Source organism: Onychostoma macrolepis, chromosome 19, assembly GCF_012432095.1.
Source record: "Onychostoma macrolepis isolate SWU-2019 chromosome 19, ASM1243209v1, whole genome shotgun sequence".
NCBI lineage: Eukaryota > Metazoa > Chordata > Actinopteri > Cypriniformes > Cyprinidae > Onychostoma > Onychostoma macrolepis.
This window is the reverse complement of record NC_081173.1, coordinates 6,993,852-7,017,347: the sequence shown is the minus strand read 5'-3', so window position 1 is coordinate 7,017,347 and position 23,496 is coordinate 6,993,852. Positions and strand designations below refer to the sequence as shown.

General features: G+C 35.7%; 3 protein-coding genes across 3 annotated transcripts; all 3 read left to right on the top strand.

Moving 5' to 3' along the window:
* Positions 1–623: 623 nt before the first annotated feature.
* On the top strand, positions 624–6,776 carry xkr8.3 (XK related 8, tandem duplicate 3). The gene is made up of 3 exons (XM_058754368.1): positions 624–1,262; positions 3,482–3,669; positions 5,580–6,776. The coding sequence occupies exons 1-3, from the start codon at positions 925–927 to the stop codon at positions 6,323–6,325; spliced, it is 1,272 nt and encodes a 423-aa protein (XP_058610351.1). The 5' UTR covers positions 624–924; the 3' UTR covers positions 6,326–6,776.
* A 158-nt stretch (positions 6,777–6,934) lies between these two features.
* Positions 6,935–15,460, top strand: LOC131526207 (XK-related protein 8-like). The gene is made up of 3 exons (XM_058754369.1): positions 6,935–9,362; positions 11,303–11,496; positions 12,727–15,460. Exons 1-3 carry the CDS (start codon positions 9,061–9,063, stop codon positions 13,461–13,463), a joined length of 1,233 nt encoding a protein of 410 aa, XP_058610352.1. The 5' UTR covers positions 6,935–9,060; the 3' UTR covers positions 13,464–15,460.
* A 3,100-nt stretch (positions 15,461–18,560) lies between these two features.
* LOC131526108 (XK-related protein 8-like) lies at positions 18,561–21,157 on the top strand. Its single transcript, XM_058754217.1, has 3 exons — positions 18,561–18,878; positions 19,400–19,617; positions 20,232–21,157. The coding sequence occupies exons 1-3, from the start codon at positions 18,571–18,573 to the stop codon at positions 20,948–20,950; spliced, it is 1,245 nt and encodes a 414-aa protein (XP_058610200.1). The 5' UTR covers positions 18,561–18,570; the 3' UTR covers positions 20,951–21,157.
* The last annotated feature ends 2,339 nt before the right edge of the window (positions 21,158–23,496 follow it).

The window sequence follows — 23,496 nt, the reverse complement described above, 5'->3', positions numbered from 1 at the left end:
GACAGCTAATAAAACTATCAAATCATCGAAATGAACATCTGTTCATTAAGTGTATATGTGTAATGGCAATGGCTTTCATTTCTTTATAAAATGCGTGTGATTTTTGTTGGAATATTCCTCTATATCTGTTTGAAGCCATGAACTATTGTCTGGCAGAGTGACTTGTTGGTAGGGTAAGTGTTACAAATTAACAAAAGACTACATGCAGATAATCTATCTGAAATCGTTATTTAATGACAGATTAAACACCTTAGATTACAGAACAAAGCAATGTTTGCGGTGTTCCTGCATGGCTTTGACCAACAGATGTCGCTAGCGTGCGGTCACTCATGTATTGCGCAAAATAAGTCATTATTATGAGAAAATAAGTCATTATTACGAGAAAGTTTCTCATTATTACAAGAAACTAAGTCATTATTATGAGAAAGTATCTCATTATTATATTTTTTCTCAAGGTGGCAGAAACGTGCTTCCATATTAAAGTGTATTCATGAAACTGACACAATTACAAACGATTTTAAATGTAGCCAACTCCTTGCAAAAAAACAAAAAACATCAACAACAAAAAAACAAAAACAACAACACTGAGTCTATTTGTATTTAAATGTATTTATGATAATGAAACTATTTCCCTGTTACCCGTGTGACGTCATGCGGGCGTGACTTAAGTTCTAAGTCTCTGAAAGTTTGTGACTTTTAAGTGCTAGAAAATATCATCGTGTTTCTGCTGCTGTAGAAATGGCTCGGAAGAGACGTGTTTTCTCGCGGAGTTCTCGTTTGTGTGGATCAACAGTTAAGTGATGATTAAACCGTTCCTAGAATTTTATGTAATTTAATTGCAACCGTATGTGTGCTAACGGTATACGGCTACATGCATGCCGTGGCTGAACTTCAGTCCGCTGCTTCGGCTTTGAAGCTCATCCCATGATGAACTGCGCGAGGTTTCCCAAGTATTCCTTGCTGGATCTGTTCTTCACGCTCATCGGCGCGTGCATGTTTCTCTTCGACGTGGGCTCGGATCTGTGGGTGGCGAAGGAGTTCTACATGCATGGAGAGTTCATGTGGTTCGGGGTTTTGCTGGGATTCATGCTCATGCCATCTGTCGTCGTTCAGCTCTTCAGCTGGTTTTGGCTGCAGTATGATCGCGATTTGAAGGACTTTGAATCTCAAGCGTCCGCCGGGAACGTAGTTTTGTTCAGTGGAGCGAAAAGAGTAAAACTGTTGCTTTTCCTGCATGTGTGTCAGCTGGGCATCTTCATCAGGTGAGACTGCAGCTGCCTCACGAGAGTGTTACGAAAAGATTTATTTACCCAGATTTATTTATTAACAAAAAAAAAAGTGCGGTTTTCAGATGAAAACAACATTTCAGTTAAGTGTTTTAAATAAAATATAAATACATTTAAATATAAATCAAGTTAAGTGAAAGAATAAAAGCTTTTATATTTGTTTATATTTATTTAAAGACTCTTTTTTTTTTTAAAGACTTTTTTTTTGTCGTCGCTGAATCTGGCACATTTCTATTATGTAATAGCTGTCATTTATCTACTGCCTGATAACGGCGTGCGCTTGTGCATGTAACCTAGGTAGTGAGCTTATTTTCTTTCCTTTTGAATTTTTTTTTTTTTTTTTTGGTCAAAACATAAAAAATCTTTAGATTTGCATCCTTAAATGAGAGCCTACTTACCAATAAATAAAAACAATGGCAGTATTAAAATTCAGTGATGTATTGGATGATAGTATCGTGGAAACTGAATGAGCCTATATTCATATGCTTTCACATAATACTAAAATGGACTAGAAAAACATGGTAATGCGATGACCGCATAAGTTATGTTGACATTTCCCCTGATTTCCTAATACATGTTGCTCCGTTTATGTCACACTGATATATATATATATATATATATATATATATATATATATATATATATATATATATATATGTATGTGTGTTTAATTTAACACATTGTGACCCTGGAGCACAAAACCAGTCATAAGTAACATGGGTATATTTGTAGCAATAGCCAACAATACATTGTATGGGTCAAAATTATAAATTTTTCTTTTATGCCAAAAATCATTAGGATATTAAGTAAAGATTATGTTCCATGAAGATATTTTGTAAATTTCTTACCGTAAATATGTCAAAACGTTTGGCTAAGAACTTCATTTGGACAACTTAAAGGCGATTGAGGTATTTGAAGCTGCTCACTCTGTTCACTGGGGTCCCACCAATGATGAGTGGGGTGTAAATCTGCTGCTGCCGCCCCCTGAAGTCCACAACCAGCTCCTTGGTTTTACTGACATTCAGAGAGAGACAGTTTGATTGGCACCATGATGTCAATTTCTCCACCTCATTAAGGTAGGCAGGCTCATTGTTGTTTGAGATGAGGCCCATCACCACTGTATCATCCCCAAACGTGATGATAGATGTGGAGCTCTGAGGCCACACTGTCCTTATGAGGCTCCTGTACTCAGGGTGATAGAGTTGGTTTGGATGTTTTTGATAAGTCTCTCAAAGACCTTCATAATTAACGATGTGAATGCCTAAATAGTCATTTAAGCAAAAGAGCTGCTTTTTTTTTGGCACAGGAACAATGATAGATTTTTTTAAAGCATGTGGGGACCACTGACTGAGCAAAGGACTAAAGATGGATGTAAACAAGCCAGCCAGCTGATCGGCACATGATCTCAATACACGACCAGGAATGCCGTCTGGGTTGGCGGATTTCCTGAGGTTCGCATGCTTCAGAGCATTACGAACCTCATCCTCCGATATGGTCATCGTGCGCTCGTCACTGACGCAGCTGTTCCCTTCTCCAGTTTTGACGGACTGTTGGTAACGCCAGAACAGTTTGCCTCGAAGTGCGTGTAAAAGATGTTCAGATCGTTGGCTAAAGAAGAGTATGCTCTCACCGCAGTGGATGGTTTACTTCCGAAATCGCTGATGGTACTCAGTCATTCAGTTGGAAATGAGACTCCACTCACACTCTGTACTGTTGTTTAGCAGCTTTCACTGTGTGCCAGAGAGCATAACACTCTTTGTAATAGCTCATGTCTCCCGACAAGACGGCTGTGCCATCTCTATTGCCTAAGCTTGTTGGCTAGTTTTAGCAGATCTTCCAGCCTCACCGTAGCTGGTTTAGCTGGCTGGTTTTCAAAGGGTTTTGATCGCTTTTTTAGCTGGTCAGGCTGGTAAAAGAGTTGACAAACCAGCTAAACACCAGCTTGGCCAGGCTGGGAGACCAGCTTGACTATCTTAAACCAGATATGTAAACCAGTTAAATGGCATAGGCTGGATACTTCAGAAAAAATACTATGGCATTGTTTAAAAACCATTGTATAATGTACAAATAAAAGAAAACAAAACACTGCAATACCATGGTACCCTATTGTATATATTTGTTTGGTTCAAACTGCTGTTGTGAATATTCATATTTAAATCATATCTTCTGTTTTGTTTTGTTTTTTCTTTCCCTAGGCACATATCAGCTATCTGGCAGGGTTTTCGTGTGTGGTGGCGAAAGGGGTGTGGGTCTGAGTATGCAGTTTATCTGACCCATGACCTTAGCATGCTGCGGCTCATTGAGACGTTCTGTGAGAGCGCACCGCAGCTCACCCTCATGATGTACATCATGCTGTGCAGCAACCACGCAAGACTGGTCCAATGTGGGTAACCACCTCTACTCTAATGATGCTTATAACCACTTCACTATAAAACATATGACATCCAATCAGCTCAAAAGATGACCGTCCGCATGAGATTCATCCATTGTTTGTTAATACCATCATTTACATTAAAACTAAAAAAACTTCCTCCAAATTATGCCCAATTACCTCTTGACAGTTTGTGGTAAAAGCATTTCCTCTTAGTTGAAAGTCAGTTTTTTTCCAGTCTGATGCGAGAACATTGACACACAGGAAGTGCAGTAATGTGTGGTTATCTGACCCACTTTTTAAGACCGGTTCAAAGTGGTGGTCGACTTTTTTTATTTATTTATTTTTTTCTAGGCTTGATTGTGTTTATGGAGTGCAGTCTAACATGTGTTAATGTTTAGTTTGTTAAAAAACGCATTATTTTTCACATAATTTACCTTTATTCAACACCACTCTGTCCCTTCTCTGATAAATGTGCTGATCATTTCCTGCTTTTATGAAGCCCCTCCCTCAGAAATACGCAATGGGCTCAGATTGGTTAGCTTGCCCAGTGTGTTGTGATTGGTTAAACCGCCTCTAGTGTGCGTCTGAACGTCCCGCCCCTCACCTCATTCTGGGTTCTTGACGTAACGAACCCGGGAAGTAACTCGTTGTACTCCCTACCAGTCGTTTTTGTAGGCATTAAATTGCCAGAATTTTAAAAGATGATATCTTGGTTTGCATTGAACTCTCAGCTTCGTAACTTTGCAGATATTGTTTATGCTCAAACAGCAACATTACACACAAACTAACGTTAAAAAAAAGTAAAATCGCAATCAACCACCCCTTTAAGAGTGTACATTGGAATTCAAATGCTGTACCAATCTAGCTGATGTGTGTAGGGTGGGGGAGCAAAATGTCAGAGTGAGAGTTGACCTAGTATCACAGTGAAGAAGAAAGCCTCATTAAAAAAAGGAATTCTTGAAAATAATTTTTATAAAGATATTTTAATAAAACGGCCTCACTGCATGTTAGTATTTGAAAAACATTAGTACCAATACAAATACTAGTCCTAAGAATTAGTATTTGTTAAAAAAATTATTTTGTTTTTTGTCCACCAGATCAAAGTCGTGTGGTGAGACTAACAGTCAACCAAACCACAGGAAAAAGCCCTGATCCCCATAGACCCTCAAGACTGTATATCGTATCTAAAAATGTTAGTTATTTCAAGGTTGTAGCATGTCATTTGGTGTGACTCTAAAAATATATACACTTTTTTTTCTTTTTTTTTAATATATAATTTTTTTTCATGTTTTTGAAGTAAACTCTTTGGTGTTCAAGCTGTAAGGAAACTTTTTTTTTTTTTTCTATTTATTTTTTCTTTTAAAAGTTAATGAGCTTATTTATGTACTATTATAGTATTTATTAATATTTTGAATTAACGGTTGTTTTAAAATATTTATTTTTAGCTATATATTTAGCTAATTTATATCAGTTTTAGTAATTTTCAGTTAGAAATTATGTATTTAATTTTATTAAGTCAAGTCAAATTTATTTGTAGAGTGTTTTTCACAATACACATCATTTCAGATAATGTTCATGTTTATAATATATTAATATCTTCATGCCTTATAGTCACATTTTTCTGATTAGAGCTGGGGGGATAATATAGTGTACATCTAATAATATGGTTATTATAATAATATAGTTAATATCGTTTCTATGATACAAGCAATCAAGCGGTTGCGAAATATGAGAATATGTACAGTATGTTCTCATGCATATTCTCTGGATATATCTAACTTAAATAAAGAGCTGGGTGATTTCTGTTAACGTTATTGCGTGTTTCATGTTTTCACATTGCCTGCAATCTGTGACTCAGGATTAGAGAACCACTGATGTAAAAGAAACTGAAGTATGACACTGATGTTTCTGTTCTGCAGATGTGAGCGTGTGCGCCTCCACTACCTCAATAGCCTGGATGGTGGTGGATTATCATCGGTCGCTTCGTTCGTTTCTGCCCGACAAGGACAAGCAAGGTTGGTTGTCATCTGTGGTCTATTTCTTCTGGAACCTATTTCTGATTGGTCCACGTGTGGCTACGGTTGCTCTTTTTGCCTCTGTGTTGCCCTGCTTCATCGCGGCTCACTTCCTGCTTCTGTGGCCCGTCTTTGTGATATGGGCCTGGAGGCAGGGCACCGATTTCATGGACAGCCCAGCGGGGGAACGGCTCTACCGAGCCACCATAGGGCTCATCTGGTACTTCAGCTGGTTTAATGTGGCTGAAGGAGGCACCAGAGACAGGAGTCTGATCTACCACACATTTATAATCGTAGACACCAGCATCCTGTTGACCACATGGTGGTTGTACCGAGATGCAGAGATGACCCAGTCGTACGCCTTCAGTCTGATAATCTCCGTCCCGCTTTGTTATGTCTTGGGCCTGTTTATAAAAGTTCTCTACTATTGCTGTTTTCACCCCAAACTGTGGCGGCCTGCAGATTTGAGAAAAGCTAAATATGATGTAACGGATGGAGTGGAGCTGCCTGTTGATGTTCAGGCTGACGGTGCTTCTGTTCAAACCTTTAACAAGAGGATGGGCCGACATGCTGCTAACTTTTACACAACAAACACCTCGTCTGCAGTTAAAACAAATGAATGTGAAACAACTAATGCATCAGTACTGTAAAAATCAGTGGTATTTAGCTTGTTTGACTGTTACAGATACGTTATTACACTGCAAAAAGTGATAAGTTGACTTAACTTAAAAAATATTGAGGAAACCCATTGCCTTAAAATTAAGTAAATAATAAAAAAAAAAAAAAAAAGTTAAGTGAACTTATCGCTTTTTACAGTGTATATTTGTAAATTCTTCTACATAGTGTTGTTACAAATGATGTTCTTTGGATAATGTTTTGTTTGTGTTAAAGAAACCGCTCGCCCCAAAATAAAAATAAAAATGATATATGCTACAAATATACCCATATTATACCCATTTACTTATGACTGGTTTTGTGCTCCAGGGTCACAATGTGTTAAATTAAACTATATATATATATATATATATATATATATATATCAGTGTGACATAAACAGAGCAACATGTATTAGGAAATCATCTTTTGCTAATCGTTACTTCATTCCACATCTGTATGACTTTTCTTTTTTTTTTTTTTTTTTTTTTTTATGGAACACAAAAGGAGATGTTGGGTGGGCTGACAATCTCCAAAAAGGACAAAACAACATAAGATTCATAAAGGTGGTTTGTTACAACACATGCGCTGTATTTCATGTCTTTTAAAGTTTTCAGATGGAATCCGATTCTGTGTGTGTGTGTGTGTGTGTGTGTGTGTGTGTGTGTGTGTGTGTGTGTGTGTGTGTGTGTGTGTGTGTGTGTGTGTGTGAATTAGTCATGGTGTCAAAACTAAAATATATATAAATGTGTGTGTGTGTATATAAATATATTTTGCACATATATCTGTGTCAGAAAATTGTTCACAGAAAGCTAATGTAATTTTGTCAGAATTTAAAATCATTCACAATGGGATCAAACAGAAATCATCTAATAATCAAGAAAAAACTTCAACCCATCCTATAATCTTTAATTCTTAAATACATAGTTCATCTAAAAATGAATGTTCCAAACCTGTATGACTTTCTTTCCCATGCAGAACAAAAAAGAAGATATTTTTAGGAATGTCTTATTGTTACCAGCTTTCTTTAAAATATTGTTTGTGTTCCACAGATGAAATAAATTCATACAGGTTGAAGGTTAGTAAAAGATGACGCTAGATTTAAATTTTGGGGTGAACTATCCCTTGGTTCAGGATTTATCCCATTAGGATTTATTTTAAATTCTAAATTATTGGAATTATTTCCAATTATATTATCATTCCTTAAGTGTTTTTTTTGTTTATTTTTAGTTTTTTTACTAAAGTATGTTGGTACTTAAGCTATTTACTTGTAAAAGATTGGAACTAGATGCACATAAACAGCATATAATGCTACATTATCGATCGCATGTTATTTGACTATTATACATTGTGAATCTTCCTATAATCTGGACTGAACTGAAAGTTCATGCTTATGGTCAACACCTCCAATCTAAATTTCACTACATTAAATGACTCACTGTTGTCAACACAAATGTTTAAGGTATTTTTAGAAGATCATGTAGTATTGTAACATTACCCAATAGTGAATGTTCCCTTAGGTAAGTTATGTATTTAGTGTTTGAGGCTCTAGTTTCACTTTGATCTCAGTTATATGGAAATGCCTGCCATAGTCTGGAGATATTGGTTAGCCCTTTCAAACGTGTCTTGTCATGCAATGTGGATGCAAACTAATACATCATGGGTTCTGATGTTGCATCACTGTTCTGTTCAGCAATAAGGGGCTTTTTGACAGGTCTCCACTGAACGTTTTGTTGATGTATTAAACTCAACCAGACTATTCAGTGTCCTGTATTGTGCTTCCCTGTTTGTTTGTGCTCTTTGTTGTTTCCAAGTAACTATAGCCATGTGCTGCCTATTGGGTTACTTGACAGCAGATTTTGTTTACAAGCTTGCTGAGAAGCGCAGCTGAGAATGTCTTTTTCTAGCTACTGTAGGCTTAAGCAGCTAAAATAATTCAAATTATGTCTGGGACTTCTGGTATTCCTTTAGATCTCTGTTAGAGCGTTTAATATGTGCCTGAGGCAAACATCACTTTTCATTAGATTATGGCTGTTAAATTTAAATATTGAACTTGGTGCATGGCTCATTTGTGCCATGAGACCCCATATGGTGCAGTTTACTGAGGTTTCATAATACTTTCCTAAATACTTATTGATGATTTCTACCTGGTGGATAATAATGAACAATAATAAGGAAGAAATACCATTAAATTGGAGGAGGGTTTTGAAACCAAGTCGTAGAGACACAGTAAATAACCACTCAGAACACCCACTTTGCTTCAGGACGTTAACAGAAGTTAACAGAACATACTTCATGTCAGATTTGTACATTTTATGCATTTGGTGCCTTTTATGCCAATTGAAGTACATTGCATTCAAGGTCTACATTTTAGCAATTCGTATTCATTTTTGGCTGAGAATCACTGCCTACCACTTGGGCTTTCTTTTTTCAGAATATGGGATTTTAGATTTAAATTAAACATTGTGACCAAATATTTGGCTTTTTCACTGATCTCTATTATAGATTAGTGGGCATTCCCTACTTTGAACCAATGCGTGTGAGTCTGGTCACATGTTGAAGTGACTCACTCACTACATTCTAATCATTAAAAGACGTTACTTGGGAGGAGTTATGAGTGAGTTTACTTTCTGTTTAAGATATTTTTAGCAGTGTGTATGTATATATCCATGGCAAAGGGAGGTTTTTGTCTTTTTATTATCATGCTGTAAGGTTTCCGACACTCGGAATCATGGAGGAGAGCTTCCCTTTTCATTACTCTTTACTGGAATTCCTGTTTACTTTGGTGGGACTGTTATTGTTCCTGCTGGATATAGCGCTGGACATTTGGACTGTTGTGTCATTTTATCAGGATGGAGCCTATGTGTATATGGCAGTGATGATCTTTCTGCTGCTGGGCTCTTCGGTGCTGTTACAGGTGTTCAGCTGGCTCTGGTACTCTGATTCTAAGACTGAGACTAAGGTGGAGAAATTTGCAGACCGGCATTTATTGATCAAACCATTCCACTTCCTGCAGCTCGGAGTCTACCTCAGGTCTGTGACAGATTCACTTCTCTATTTTCCTTGAATACTCTTGTGAAAAAGAATACACAATAACTAAAAACATATGGTTTGATGATCAAAACTGATGAGTTGCTTCACAGCGAAACTGTCAAACTCTTCACAACTTCTAAACATTCTTTCATTGACATGCAAAATGATTTCCCAGAAATGTCCACCCCTTTCCAACCCTACTTGCCATTGTTGTGAAATAGAATCACAGTCTTGCCATCAGCCAAGTTTGGAAGCATATATTATGGAGTTTGTCTTGCATAATCACTGCCATTTTTGAACAAGGAATGTCACAACCCTAAACAGCAGCTATAAATTTATATTTATACAGTACATTTATCTGTAGAAATGTTACATGTAAACTGAAAATTCACAGTTGCTTGTTGTGGAAGAGCAATAGGTAGATATAAAGAATGTGTGGTGTTGGTGTAGGGGTACAACAATGAAGTGTGTAAAATGAATAGGCAATGGTGAATAGTTTACATATAACACATACCTACAAAAAATGTACTGTATGAAAAAAAAAATCATTTTCTTTTTGTGTACTACAGTATTAATTTTTCCCAATATATTTTTATGTACTGTTGAAATATGTAATTTAAAATGCCAAGTGATACACAAACAAAAGTGACATTATTTTATAGGATAGAAAGATGTCAACATGTCAACATAGAAGCAGAAAACATTTGCATATAACAAATATGAAATTAAATTGCATATAACACAATTAAATTTGTACATGAAATGCAATTTGCATGTAGCATTTCTACGGTGAAAATAAAAAAATCTAAACATTTTGACCTGTGTGGCTCACACAATGACAAAAACTGTTTTTATTTTGGTGGCATTGGCCGAGTCACTAACACAATAACTAGGTTTTCAAGCATGAATTAAATATTTTGGGTGAGTATACGTTTTGCAGACATGCAATCATGTTTTGATGTTATAGCAAACAGTTGTGACAAATACACTTACAGCTTAAAGAATGTTTCAAAAAATGTGCCGAAATTATATATATATAAAAAAAACCATAAATGGAATTAGTTGAACTAGAGCGCTTTTTGGCCCACTAAATCTTAATACAGTATGTAATTGAAATATGGTTAACTTTTAAGATTCAAATTATTGTACACGGAAAGTGCACATTTAGTGCAATTAAGCACACTTCTATTTCACAAGAGTAATGCTAAATGAGATAAATTTATGAGCACTTAGTCATTGTTCACCCAAACTCTGTCATCGGTTACTCGTGTCTTTCTAAACACTTTTGCTCATCTTCAAAGCACAAATGATTATATTTTTAATGAAGCCTTTCACCCAAAACTTTGATACTTCAGTATGTTCATAAAGACATCGTAAACATAATCTATATGAATTAAGGAGTTGGTAACACTTTACAATAAGGTTCATTAGTTAACATTAGTTAACAACATTAGTAAACATAAACTAAGAATGAACAATACAGCATTTATTAATCTTAGTTAATGTTCATTTCAGCATTTACTAATGCATTAAAACCACAAGTTGTGTTTGTTAACATTAGTTAATGCACTGTGAACTAACATGAATAAACAATGAACAACTCTATTTTCATTAACTAACATTAACAAAGATTAATAAATAGTGTAATAAATGCATTGTTCATTGTTTGTTCATGTTAGTTAATGCATTAACTAAAGTTAACAAATGACACTTTGTTTAATCAATTCTTTCTTAAGAGACACAATCACTGTATATGATGAAAAAAATAATAATTTAGGCTTTTATTCACATAAACTTTGATCAATATGCAACAGATGTGATTGAGAACTGGTATAGGAACAGCACTCAAACTGTTTGCACTTCTAAATCAACTGTGGCCTCACTGTTGTTTATTGATTTTTGTTGTTGTTGTTGTATTAATTGTCACTGTGTGTTCACAGGTATGCTGGGGTGATAGAGATTTCCACAACACATTTTCTTCAGCACACTAATAGTTTCACAGAGGGTGTAGCTGTATACCTGAACCATGATCTTCAGATGCTTCGTCTATTTGAGACGTTTTCTGAAAGCGCCCCACAACTCACACTCATGATGTCTATAATCCTACAGAGAGGAGAGCTGCGGCTTATTACAGGTCTGTTTCAGATCCAGAGCACCTACTTTTTTTCAGATCATAATTCTTATGTGTCTCTAAACCGCTTAAAGCGATAATTAACCCATAATGGAAAATTCTGTCATCAATTGACTGTCTTTGTGAGTCATTGGTTTATTCACTCAACCAATTCATTCCAAACATCAAACTATGGCACTACTGTGTTGCTCAGAATCTCTAGTGATGGAGAAATAAAGCTTTTCAGAACTTTGAATTAACTGAAGCAATTGCTTCAACAAAATGATTCACTTTTTTGAAGCAGCTGAAACACCACACAAACAACTTTTTAACCAGTTTCAAATGTTTATTGATAGTGTAATCTATTAAATGCAATTAATAAATCATACAATACCATATATTACTGTATAATCATATAATACCATATATTATATCTTTATAATATTATTTTATACAAAGTTCTGTCATGAAACTCTAGATGGCGCAGGCCAATCTCATATAATTACATCATTCACACGGCGCAACCGAATGGTTTGTTTTCGCATCCACAGCCAATGAGCTCACTGCTCAACATTCAAATACTTGGATGGTGCTTGCTGTAGCAGTTGCAGCACAGTTCAGAAACCCTCCACCTCCTCCAGCTCCACCTGTATAGATCTGCTACAGGGTAATTTCATGTATGATATATATGGGAGTAGCAGTATTTCCTACATGCTCACAGCAACATGTCTGTGAAGTCTTAGTTCTTATTCTGCCACAGCCGTGTAGCAGATCTGTTCCACCAAGACCAAATACATTAACATTGCCATATATATTACCATGATAAACTCTCCAAGAGTTATGACAGAAATTAATTTGTAGGGCTTGTTCTGTTTGTTTTATAGAGAGCTTGGTTAATCAGAACAAGAAGACTAATTCACTATTCCTTTTTTTACTGGAAAAATGCCTACAAATAAAACTGATCTGAGATCAAATGAAATATAAACAACACTGGTTCAGAAACATTTCAAAACAGTTATGAAGTACGGCTTGATTTGGCAGTTTGCCAAAATACTTACAGACATGATTTTGACAGTTAGATTCAAACTCTGAGTCACTGGTTCAAAACAAATTATTCATTTCAAATGAATCAAAGGTTTTAAAGTTTCACAAAGCAGAGTTTGAAAGCACCCATCGCTAGCTGTGATTATTCTGATTATTCACTACTGCAGCATGTGATATTGTTTAATAACATGCAATTTGTTTTTGTTTCAGGTTTTAAAATCCTCACATCAGCTGCTGCAATTGCCAGTAGCGTTGCTATGTACCACCGCTGCATGCGTGCCTTTCTTCCTGAAAAACGTAAGATGAGCTGGATCTCCACTGGCGTCTACTTCCTGTGGAACTTGTTGGCGATTATTCCCCGTGTAACTGCTCTGGCACTCTTCTGCAGTGTATTTCCATGCTACATCATAGCACACTTCCTGTCCCTGTGGATGCTGCTGGTTTTAGTGGCCTGGAGCCAAAAAACAAATTACATGGAACATGGTGGTTGGGAATGGCTCTTCAGAGCTGCCATTGGACTCATCTGGTACTTCAGCTGGTTTAACGTATCAACAAGAAGCATAAAATCAAAGTCGATTTTCTATTATAGTTTCATGTTTTTGGACACAGTGATGCTGCTGGGCTTCTGGTGCTGGAAGGTGTTTGAGTATGCAGGCTGCTGGAGCTCCTTAAATCCTTATATGGTGATCCCGACAGTACTAGGTTTGTACGTCATTGGAATACTAGTGAAAATGATATACTACAGATGGTTTCATCCCAACTGTGATGAAAAGAAAATCGCTGAGCCCACTGAAGAAGGGCAGCTAAGACTAGCGGCAGCATGTTATGACATGGAGACAGACTCGAATCGAAGGGCTTCACTTCAAGCTAGAGCTGCAGCTCCTGCTCAACCTTTCACTGGAGTTCCTAATAGACATAGGAAAATGGCTGCTAATTTCTTCTCTTAGTTCTTGGTTCTACCTTTAAAAGACTCTTCCCCTATCCCCTAATTTCATCAATTTATTAAAATTAATGTTTTATTTATAAAAATGTATTTATAATCCATTTTTCTACACGGAATACCTCGTTTTTTTAACAAAAATATTTAGATAAAATAGCATTTTACATAATAGGCTATATTTGAATAGATTAAATTTTTCTGAAAAAATAAATAAAACACTTTTGATGGATTGGCTCTATCGCTCTCTCTCCTCTCCACCTGTAGCTGGTGTGTGGTGAGCGCACTGGCACCGTTGTGTTGTGGCTGCCGTCACATCATCCAAGTGGATGCTGCTCACTCGTGGGGGTTGAGGAGAGATCCCCCCGTATGATTGTAAAGCACTTTGGGTGTACAGCATTTGAAAATGTTTAAGAGAGCAAGATGGGTAAATAAACTGATTCTGACTATTAGAGAGCAAAAGGCACTGTAAAAATAAATAATAATAATAATAAAATAATACACTGTAAAAAGTGATGTTGACTTAACTTAAAAAAAATTTAGGAAACCCGTTGCCTTAATTTTTAAGTTAATGATAATTAAAAAAATAAGTTAATTGAATTGTCAAGTTCACTTAACTTTTTTTTTTTAATTATGATGTACTTAATCATTTTAAGGCAACAGGTTTCCTCAGTTTTTTTAAGTTAAGTCAACTTATCACTTTTTACAGTGTAAGAGAAAGAACAACAGAGGCTAAATGAAGCTATAAGGAGCTGTCTTTAATTACTCGGGAAAGACCAGGGTTCTCCAACCCTGCTCCTGGAGAGCTACCTTCCTGATTCAACACACCTGTCTGTAATTAAGTTGCCCTGAACACCTTGATTAGCTGGTTCAGATGTGTTTGATTGGGGTTGAAGCTGAACTCTCCTGTATGGTAGCTCTCCATGAGCAGGGTTGGAGACCCCTGTTAAAAACATTTGTTGATACAGCAACAGTTGATATTAGTGTCGTTTCATTCGGTATGTCACTCCGAATCTAATGAGATTAATCTTATGATTTTTGGTCAAACTGTTTGAAGTTATAAACCAAAAAAATTTAAATTTTGACCAGTAGGTGGTGCTGTGCCAAAACTACTCATGTACCCTCAGATCATGCTTGTTATAACACGTACAAACTTTGGTCAGAATCCACTAAAGCGGTGCGAAGATACAGTATAGTGTCAATGTCCATTTTTGCATGAATTTCGTCAAATTCGTTAACACGCTTCACGAGAACACAGTTTGGTCTATCAGAAATGACCCTTAGAAATGTACATGTTGGTTGGCATTTGACTCAGCATGAGCCAAGGAATCAGAGGAAAAATTATTTTGCTTCTTGAACTTACAGTTCAAAAGTTATAAGCAGAAATATGAGGCCAAATTTGGCCTATTGGTGGTGTTTGAGATAGAGACTCCTAATTTGCTATGATTAATATTGAGACTGTCCTCTATCTGGGTGCCAAATTTCATAACTTTCCCGCAAGCGGTTCTATGGGATGCCATAGACTTTCAGAGCGGAAGAAAAACGGATACAATAGGTGCCTTTGCCCCTAATAACAATAATGCTCTGATTTTGTCACACTAACGGATATTTAAGACATTGTGACAGAAATACTGATTAGAAGGATAGTTCACTCAAAAATGAAAATTCTGTCATTATTTACTCACCCAAAAGTCATTTTGAAGAATATTGGTGACCAAACAGTTTCAGTTCCCATTACTGGAAGTCAGAATATTGTGCTAAAGGAAGAAATTCACTTAAATGGACATATGTCTCATATATATTAATATCTCTGTGTGTTCAAGTGTATCATGTCAAATAATCATGTTAAAAGACATTCTGTTTTTTAGGTAGTAGTTCAGCACTTTGTGTGTGTGGATTTGGATTTGGATGTACTTGATGCTGTATGTTCACAGTTTTGTAATGTGTTTTGAATTTAATGTAAATCCTTGTTGAAAAAAAAGAGAAAGAAATAAAATGTCTAATGGATAAAAATGAATTGAAAATCTTTGATTTCACAATATTTGATTCGTAAAGGGATAGTTCATCCAAAAATGAATATTCTGTTATTTACTCGCATATATTTTCAAACCTATATGACTCACTTTCTTCTGTGGAACATAAAAGAAGATCTTTGTCTCGGAAAACCATCTTCCTTCAAAATATATTTTATGTATAAGAAAGTCACACAGGTTTGGAACAACATGACGGTAAATAATGATGCGTGCTTAATTTCTGGATGAATTATCACTTTGCAGGATTTGGGTTTGATTCCATTAGGATTGATTATCTAAATGGTTAATATTTCCAATTCTATTAGCATTCCTTCAGGGCTTCTTGACAAAAGTGTGCTGGTAGTTGTCAAAGACTACACTGATGATACTCTAGGGGTGTCCCCGAATAGTCTACGATTCCATGCTTCGATTCGAGGAGCCTGATTCGACTCCCAGTCTCACAGTCGAATATTCGCGGGGTGTTATGATCATACCATTTGGCTATATGGGGGTGCTCTGATTTCACATCGAACTACCGGTTTTCTCCCAATAAGTTAATATACAGCCTATTATGATAATGCTGTAAATAAGAATCTTAAAAGAAAGAAGCTTTAAATAAATATGTTAACGTGCGTGAATAAATCCAATTTATCCCCTATAGATTAAAGTTTCGCTTTCTAATCCGTCACCTACAGAGGAGCATCTTGGCGGCAGGGATTTAAATCTTTAACAAGACTCAAATTGACACAGGCAGAGTGGAAGACTTCATTTTTTTCGATCAGGTAGGGTACAACAAGTGATTTCAAAACGTTTCAGTCGGTTTATTTATATAGTGTATATATTATTTATCTCGTATGCGTTGAGTTACGCTGCAATAAAGCGCGGTGCGAGCAGAACAACAATGCAGAATATTTATAACTATGACTGGCACTGTCATATAAATAGCATTATAATGAGAACACTATTATAATAAAACGCTGTAATAAAATGATGATAATTTTTTTTTAGTGTTTAGTTGTGTTTCTGCATGTTATTGTGCGAAGAACGCATCCAAAAAGGAATTCATTCAGAGCCGCGCAGACGCGTTCATGTGTATTAGGGACATTTTGTGCAGATAGCCTATAAGTTGTAATATTAACGTTATGTTATATAAATAACGAAGCGTATTCTATGTGAGATAAATTAGTTAAATCCCATTGATTAAAAACCTGCTATCATATGCTTCAGCGCGCGCAGCTCAAAACAGAAATGCAGAACGTTATAACTATATCATATACATAACGTTATAATGAGAGCACTATTGTAAAAAAATGTTGTGAATTCTTAAAGGGTTTCGCTGACGTTTAATGTTAACTATCTTTTAATCAAAACATAAAACATTATTTACCCCGTTTGTATCTGCGAGGCGTCCGTTACACATTTTCCCTGTGTATTTATGACTGTCGAGTGTCTGACTTGACTCTTAGTAATGTATTTTGCTCCGTCCCCAAATATATGATTCGACTATCGGTCGACTATCGGCATGATTCGAAAATTCCGATTCGACTGTGAAAATCCTTAGTCGGGGACACCCCTAATACACTCATTTATTTACCTCATCTGTAAATGCACAATGACATTTTTTTTCCAAAAAGATCTCACTTCTATTATTGGTCTATTTTATTGTGAGTACTGTATCTTATGAAATTCCTGTAATTTTATTTTTCACTGAATGGCACTGTGAATAAATTGCTTATGCTCACTTCCTGTCTATTTTTGACTAAAATGTCTGATTTATTGTCAGAACAAATGTTTGAGGTATTTTTATTACCCAATATTGAATGTTTCCTACTGTAAGTTCCTGTATGTAGTTTTTGTGGCTCTAGTTTCATTTTGATATCATGCGCATTGAAATGTCTGGCGTCACGAGTCTGACGCGTTAGATATTGGTTAGCTCTTTAAAGTGTGTCTTGTCATGCTTGAATGCAAGCTAATACATCATGGGTTATGATATTACATCAGTTCTGTTCAGGGATTTTTCTGACAGGTCTCCACTCAGTGTTTTGTGGATGTATTAAATAAATTCAGCCAGACTATTCTCAATGTCTTTTATGTGCCCTGATGGTTTATTTACTTTGTTGTTTCTATTGCCATGTACTGCCTGTTACTTAGCTGATTTTGTTCATCAAGTCTGATAGGAAGCACAGCTGGGAATGTCTTTTTCCAGCTACTATATGGCTGGCACATCTGTTATTTCTGTGGCTCTCTGTTACATAACTGAGCATTTAGTACAGAGAATATGTGACCCTGGACCACAAAACCAGTCACAAGGGTCAATTTTTCGAACTTGAGATTTATACATCATCTGAAAGCTGAATAAATGAGCTTTTCATTGATATACGGTCTGTTAGGATCGGTTAATATGTGGCTGAGATACAACTATTTGAAAATCTGGAATCTGAGGGTGCAAAAAAATCAAAATACTGAGAAAATTGCCTTTAAAGTTGTCCAAATGCATATTACTAATCAAAAATTAAGTTTTGATATATTTACAGTAGGGAATTTACAAAATATCTTCATTGAACATGATCTTTACTTAATGTCCTAATGATTTTTGGCATAAAAGAAAAATCACTAAATTTGACCCTGACAATGAATTTTTGGCTATTGCTATAAATCCCAGTGATTTAAGACTTGTTTTGTGGTCCAGGGTCACATTAGTGCTTTTTTTCCTGAGGCAAGCATCAGTAGCCTATTGCTATTGTTCATTAAGTTATGGATTTTAACAAGTCTATTCATATAAATATATATGAATAGTCAAATAAAAATCCCAGCAACACAGAGAATCACTGCTCAGTACTGGACTGTAGATTTATAAATTAAACTTAATGAATGAATATTTGACACTTCCCACTTTAAACCAATGCGTACGAGTTTGGTCACATGTGACATCACTCATTACAGTCTGACACATGACAGGTCATTCAAAGAAGTGACATGGGAGGAGTTTATGACTGGACGTAAAGTTTATTTTCTGTTTCAGATCTTTTAAACAGCATATATATGTATATCTCTCTCAACAGAAAATCATTACATGCTGTACGGTTTCTCACACTGGACTGAATCATGGTGGAGACTCAGGAGTGCTTTCCTTTTGGTTTTTTATTGAAATACCTGTTTACTTTGGTGGGACTGTTATTGTTCCTGCTGGATATAGCGCTGGACATTTGGACTGTTGTGTCATTTTATCAGGATGGAGCCTATGTGTATATGGCAGTAATGATCTTTCTGCTGCTGGGCTCTTCGGTGCTGTTACAGGTGTTCAGCTGGCTCTGGTACTCTGATTCTAAGACTGAGACTAAGGTGGAGAAATTTGCAGACCGGCATTTGTTGATCAAACCATTCCACTTCCTGCAGCTCGGAGTTCATCTCAGGTTTGTGACAGATTTGCTTCTCAATTTTAGTACACTTTAGGCTACCTTTAAAAAGAGTCCTTATTACTGGAATAAGATACTTCATCAATTACTCACTTCATGTATTACTTTTCAAACCCATAAGACTTCAAAATGACACTGATGACAATATTTTTAATGATACATTAGAGATTTTGTTGCTCTATTTACTCAAAACTTCAAAATATTCATAAAAACGTCTTCTGAAGTGACAAAAACACGTTTTATCTTCCACAAGAACCAATGATGACAGATCCCTTCAATATTAATTTTGAATCAAAATCAAATAGAGCTATTTTCTTAATTCTTAATGTGAACAATTGTATTGGGTTATCATTTAAAAACAAGCTCTCAATAAATGTGAATGAGAATTGGTATGGAAACAGTCTGGAGTCAATTTTAGTTCATAATGTAGAACAAAATCCAAACTGTGGCCTCACTGTTGGCTGTTGTAAAGTTTTGTTGTATTAAGTGTTTAAGTAAATGCAAGAATGTGTTCACAGGTATGCTGGGGTGATAGAGACTTCCACAAAGGATTTTCTTCATCGCATTAATAATTTCAGAAATGATGTGCAGCATAGTACCAAAGAGGATGGGAATGCGAAGCTGAAACATGATTTTCTGATGCTTCGTCTATTTGAAGCATTTTCTGAAAACACCCCACAACTCACACTCATGATGTCTATAATCCTACAGAGAGGAGAGCTGGAGCTTATTACAGGTCTGTCTCAAACCCGGAACACTCTCTTACTTTTAGGTCATAATTCTCATGCATCTCTGAACCACTTAAAGTGATAATTCATAGTTTTCAGTCATGTGACTGGTCACAAATTAGAATACGTAGAACTTCAGTACAGACCAGTCAAGTTTCCATTTGTTCATCTCTCAAAAGAAGAAAAACAAAGATATGTGAACAAACTGCAAGTTTTGGGCACTTGTAATCCATATACAGAACTCAATCAATAAAAACAGCAGGACAGGTGGCTTAATGTATTAAGTCCGTAGGTGCCTCCCATTTTGTGTACTTATGCACTATCCCATGCCATTTTTAGTATAATTAGTGTGATTGTGAATGATTAGTGAGATGTACTATGATTAGTGTGTTCACATTGAAAATTCCAAAAAAAGAAAAATTGGTGATATGGTAACAAGTCTTTATTAGTGAGTCGTTGGTTTATTCACTTAACCAATTAATTCCAAACATTGATTCATTCAGCAACACCACTACTGTGTTTTGCTCAGAGCCTCAGCATCACCATGGCTGTGATTATATACTCACTCGTACATTCATGTGATATTGTTTGATTACATGCAATGTTTTTTTTTTTGTTTCAGGATTAAAAATCCTCACAGCAGCTGCTGCAATTGCCATTAATGTTGCCTTGTACCATCGGGGCATGCATGTCTATGGTTCTAAAGGACGCAATATGAGCTTGATCTCCACAGTGATTTACTTCCTGTGGAACTTGTTACTGATTATTCCCCGTGTAACTGCTCTGGCACTCTTCTGCAGTGTATTGCCATGCTACATCGTAGCACACTTCCTGTCTCTGTGGATGCTGCTGGTTTTAGTGGCCTGGAGCCAGAAAACAGATCACATGAAAAGTCCTGGTTGGGAATGGCTCTTCAGAGCAGCTGTTGGACTCATCTGGTACTTCAGCTGGTTTAACGTATCAAAAAAAGGAAACATAAAAGTAAAGATGGCTCTCTATTATACTTTCATGGCTTTGGACACAGTGATGCTGCTGGGCTTCTGGTGCTGGAAGGTGTTTGAGTATGCAGGCTGCTGGAGCTCCTTAAATCCTTATATGGTGATCCCGACACTAGTAGGTTTGTACGTCATTGGAATACTAGTGAAAATTATATACTACAGATGGTTTCATCCCAAAATGGCTGAACCCAGTGAAGGGCAGTTTAGACAAGCTGCAACATATGACGCAGACTCGACAGACTCGAGAGACTTGTCCCTGGAAGATGCAGCTGCAGCTCCTGCGCAGCCTCTCACTGGAGTCCTCAAGAGGAGCAGGACCATGGCTGCTAATTTCTACTTTTAGTACTTGGTTGAACTTTTTGAAGATTCCCCCTCCCCTTTCAAAATTAAAGTTTGTATTTATAATGTATTTAAATTTACAGTAAACCACAGTGCAGAACCACAGAGTTTACAGCAAAACAGTATATTTTATTAACTGACATGATGTTAATGTGTTTTGATGTATGTTAATGTATTTTTGATCTGGAAGACTACTGCAGCAATATATAATAGGGCACAATACCACTCATGTTTCATTTATTTATTTTTTCCTTTTTATTCGAAACACTCCCAAACGCATTAACTATATCATGAAATATATCGATTTTCAACTTTATAGATTATGTTAGTTTATCTTTAGTGGGCGATGATCAAGTAGCCTAATAATGTAGTCTATTAACTTACTTAAGTAACTTAAGTAACAGATATGGGTGTCTTGCCATCAGAGGTGTAAAATACTTGAGTAATTTTACTTGATTACTGTACTTAAGTATTATTTTGGGGGATTTTTACTTTATTCAAGTACAATTTAAACTGACTACTTGTACTTTTACTTGATTACATTTCTGAAGAAAAAACAATACTTTTTACTCCTTACAATTTTATTTCAACTTAAAAAGTACATTACATTTTTATGTTATCTTATACACATTGAATATGGGAAACGGAAGCTCAAACGTGCGTGCTTGACATGAGAAGCAATGATCATTGTTTTCACACATCAAGCACACACACAGTTCTGCTTCAGTTATGACTTTCATCAGGTCAATGTTTGGCTTCAAACATTCATCATCAAATCTGAGGAAGCATGTTGAGGTAGCAAAGTTGCGTTTCCCCCCCAAAATGTTTATTCATTATTCTTTGTTTTGATAGAGCCATTAGCTGTGTAATACATTGGCTGAATGCACAAGATTGAGTGCAAATAAAATCATTGATACATTTTGTTTTTAAATATAATTAATATTTTTATGGGAATTCCTTTTTTTAATTAAATGTTATAAATCTCCAAAAAAGTGTTTAAATGAACATTGTACATTTACTTAATTATAATTCATGTTTAGTGACGTTCTTACCAGGTAGTGGATAAGTTGTATTAATAATATATCATTATATGACGCATTGAGTAGGAATTTGGACTCTCATTGTATATTTTCTTAATCTTAATAATTACACAATTTGCTCATTAATTCATATAATTAGTCGCAAATAATTATGTAGCAATATTTCCTGAGAAAAATCCCCCACAAAAAAATTCCCCAAATAAACAATTAAAAGATTAATTATCCTTTTAGACAGTGACGTAGACGACACACAAAAAGTGGCCTTTCAAAACGTTAATATTGTATGTTTTAATTCTATGACTCTCTTCATTAATTCAACCCATTCTTGCATTCTGTCTGGAATATGTTTCTAACCTCTGCATCACATTGTTATTAAAAGTGATATTTCACCCAAAAATTAAGATTCTCATGTCGCCCCAGATGTTTATGACTTTCTTTCTTCAGATGAACACAAGTAAAGATTATTAGTCCGTATAATGCAAGGGAACAGGACCACTTCAGAAACCACACAAAGTGAACACGACGGTCAAGTTTAAAATATTAGTATTTGTAATTTTCATTGTTTCACTTAAGAAGACACTGATTCATTAACAGGGGTTGTATGAGTTACTGTCATATTCACTTTGTGTAGTTTTTGAAGTGTCATTTTTGGACATCCCATACTTGTTATACGAAAAAAAGATGATTTAGTTTAGATGATTTAGATCTTAGTTTGTGTGTTCATCTAATAAATTAAAGTCTTTATATATATATATATATATATATATATAAATAATTTAACTGCATGATTTTTACTGTACCACCAATAACCTACTCCTAAATATAATGTAGAAACTTAAATTTTCTGTAAAGCTGCTTTGCAATGATTTGGTACAAGTACTTCTACTTTTTTAATACTTGAGTACAATTTAAAGTTGTACTTTTTTACTTTTCCTCAAGTATGTTTTTGGCCAGACACTTGTACTTTTAATTGAGTAAAATTTTCACTGAGTATCTTTACTTTCACTTGAGTAAAATTTTTGAGTACTTTTTATACCTCTGCTTGCCATAACATATTTTTAATACGACTAACTTCATATTTAATGTGAATTTAACATTGAAAGTTAATGTGAATAAAAACATTGTAAGTTAGGCTACTTATCATAACACATTCATTGTACAGAAAGAGAGCAAAGAACATACATTATCAAAGCACATTTTCACTGACCGTCTAGAGTTCAAGCACTCTCAAAAACTCCCATTAAAATCACTGAAGCTGTTTACACTATGCAATGAATATCGTACTTACAGATTTATACACACATCTGCAGTTTGTTGTTTCTAACGAGAGAATTCGCCAGAAAGAGGTATTCAGTCAACGAGCGAGTGAAGAAAACACCGGCATTTTAGCGATGACTCATCTGAACACCTCTGATTGGTTATTGCATTCATAAGCTCAACAGCATCGTGTGTGATTGGTTATAATGCGCAGTGCTGTAAAAACTCTGTCTCAGCGCCAGCCAGCAAATGC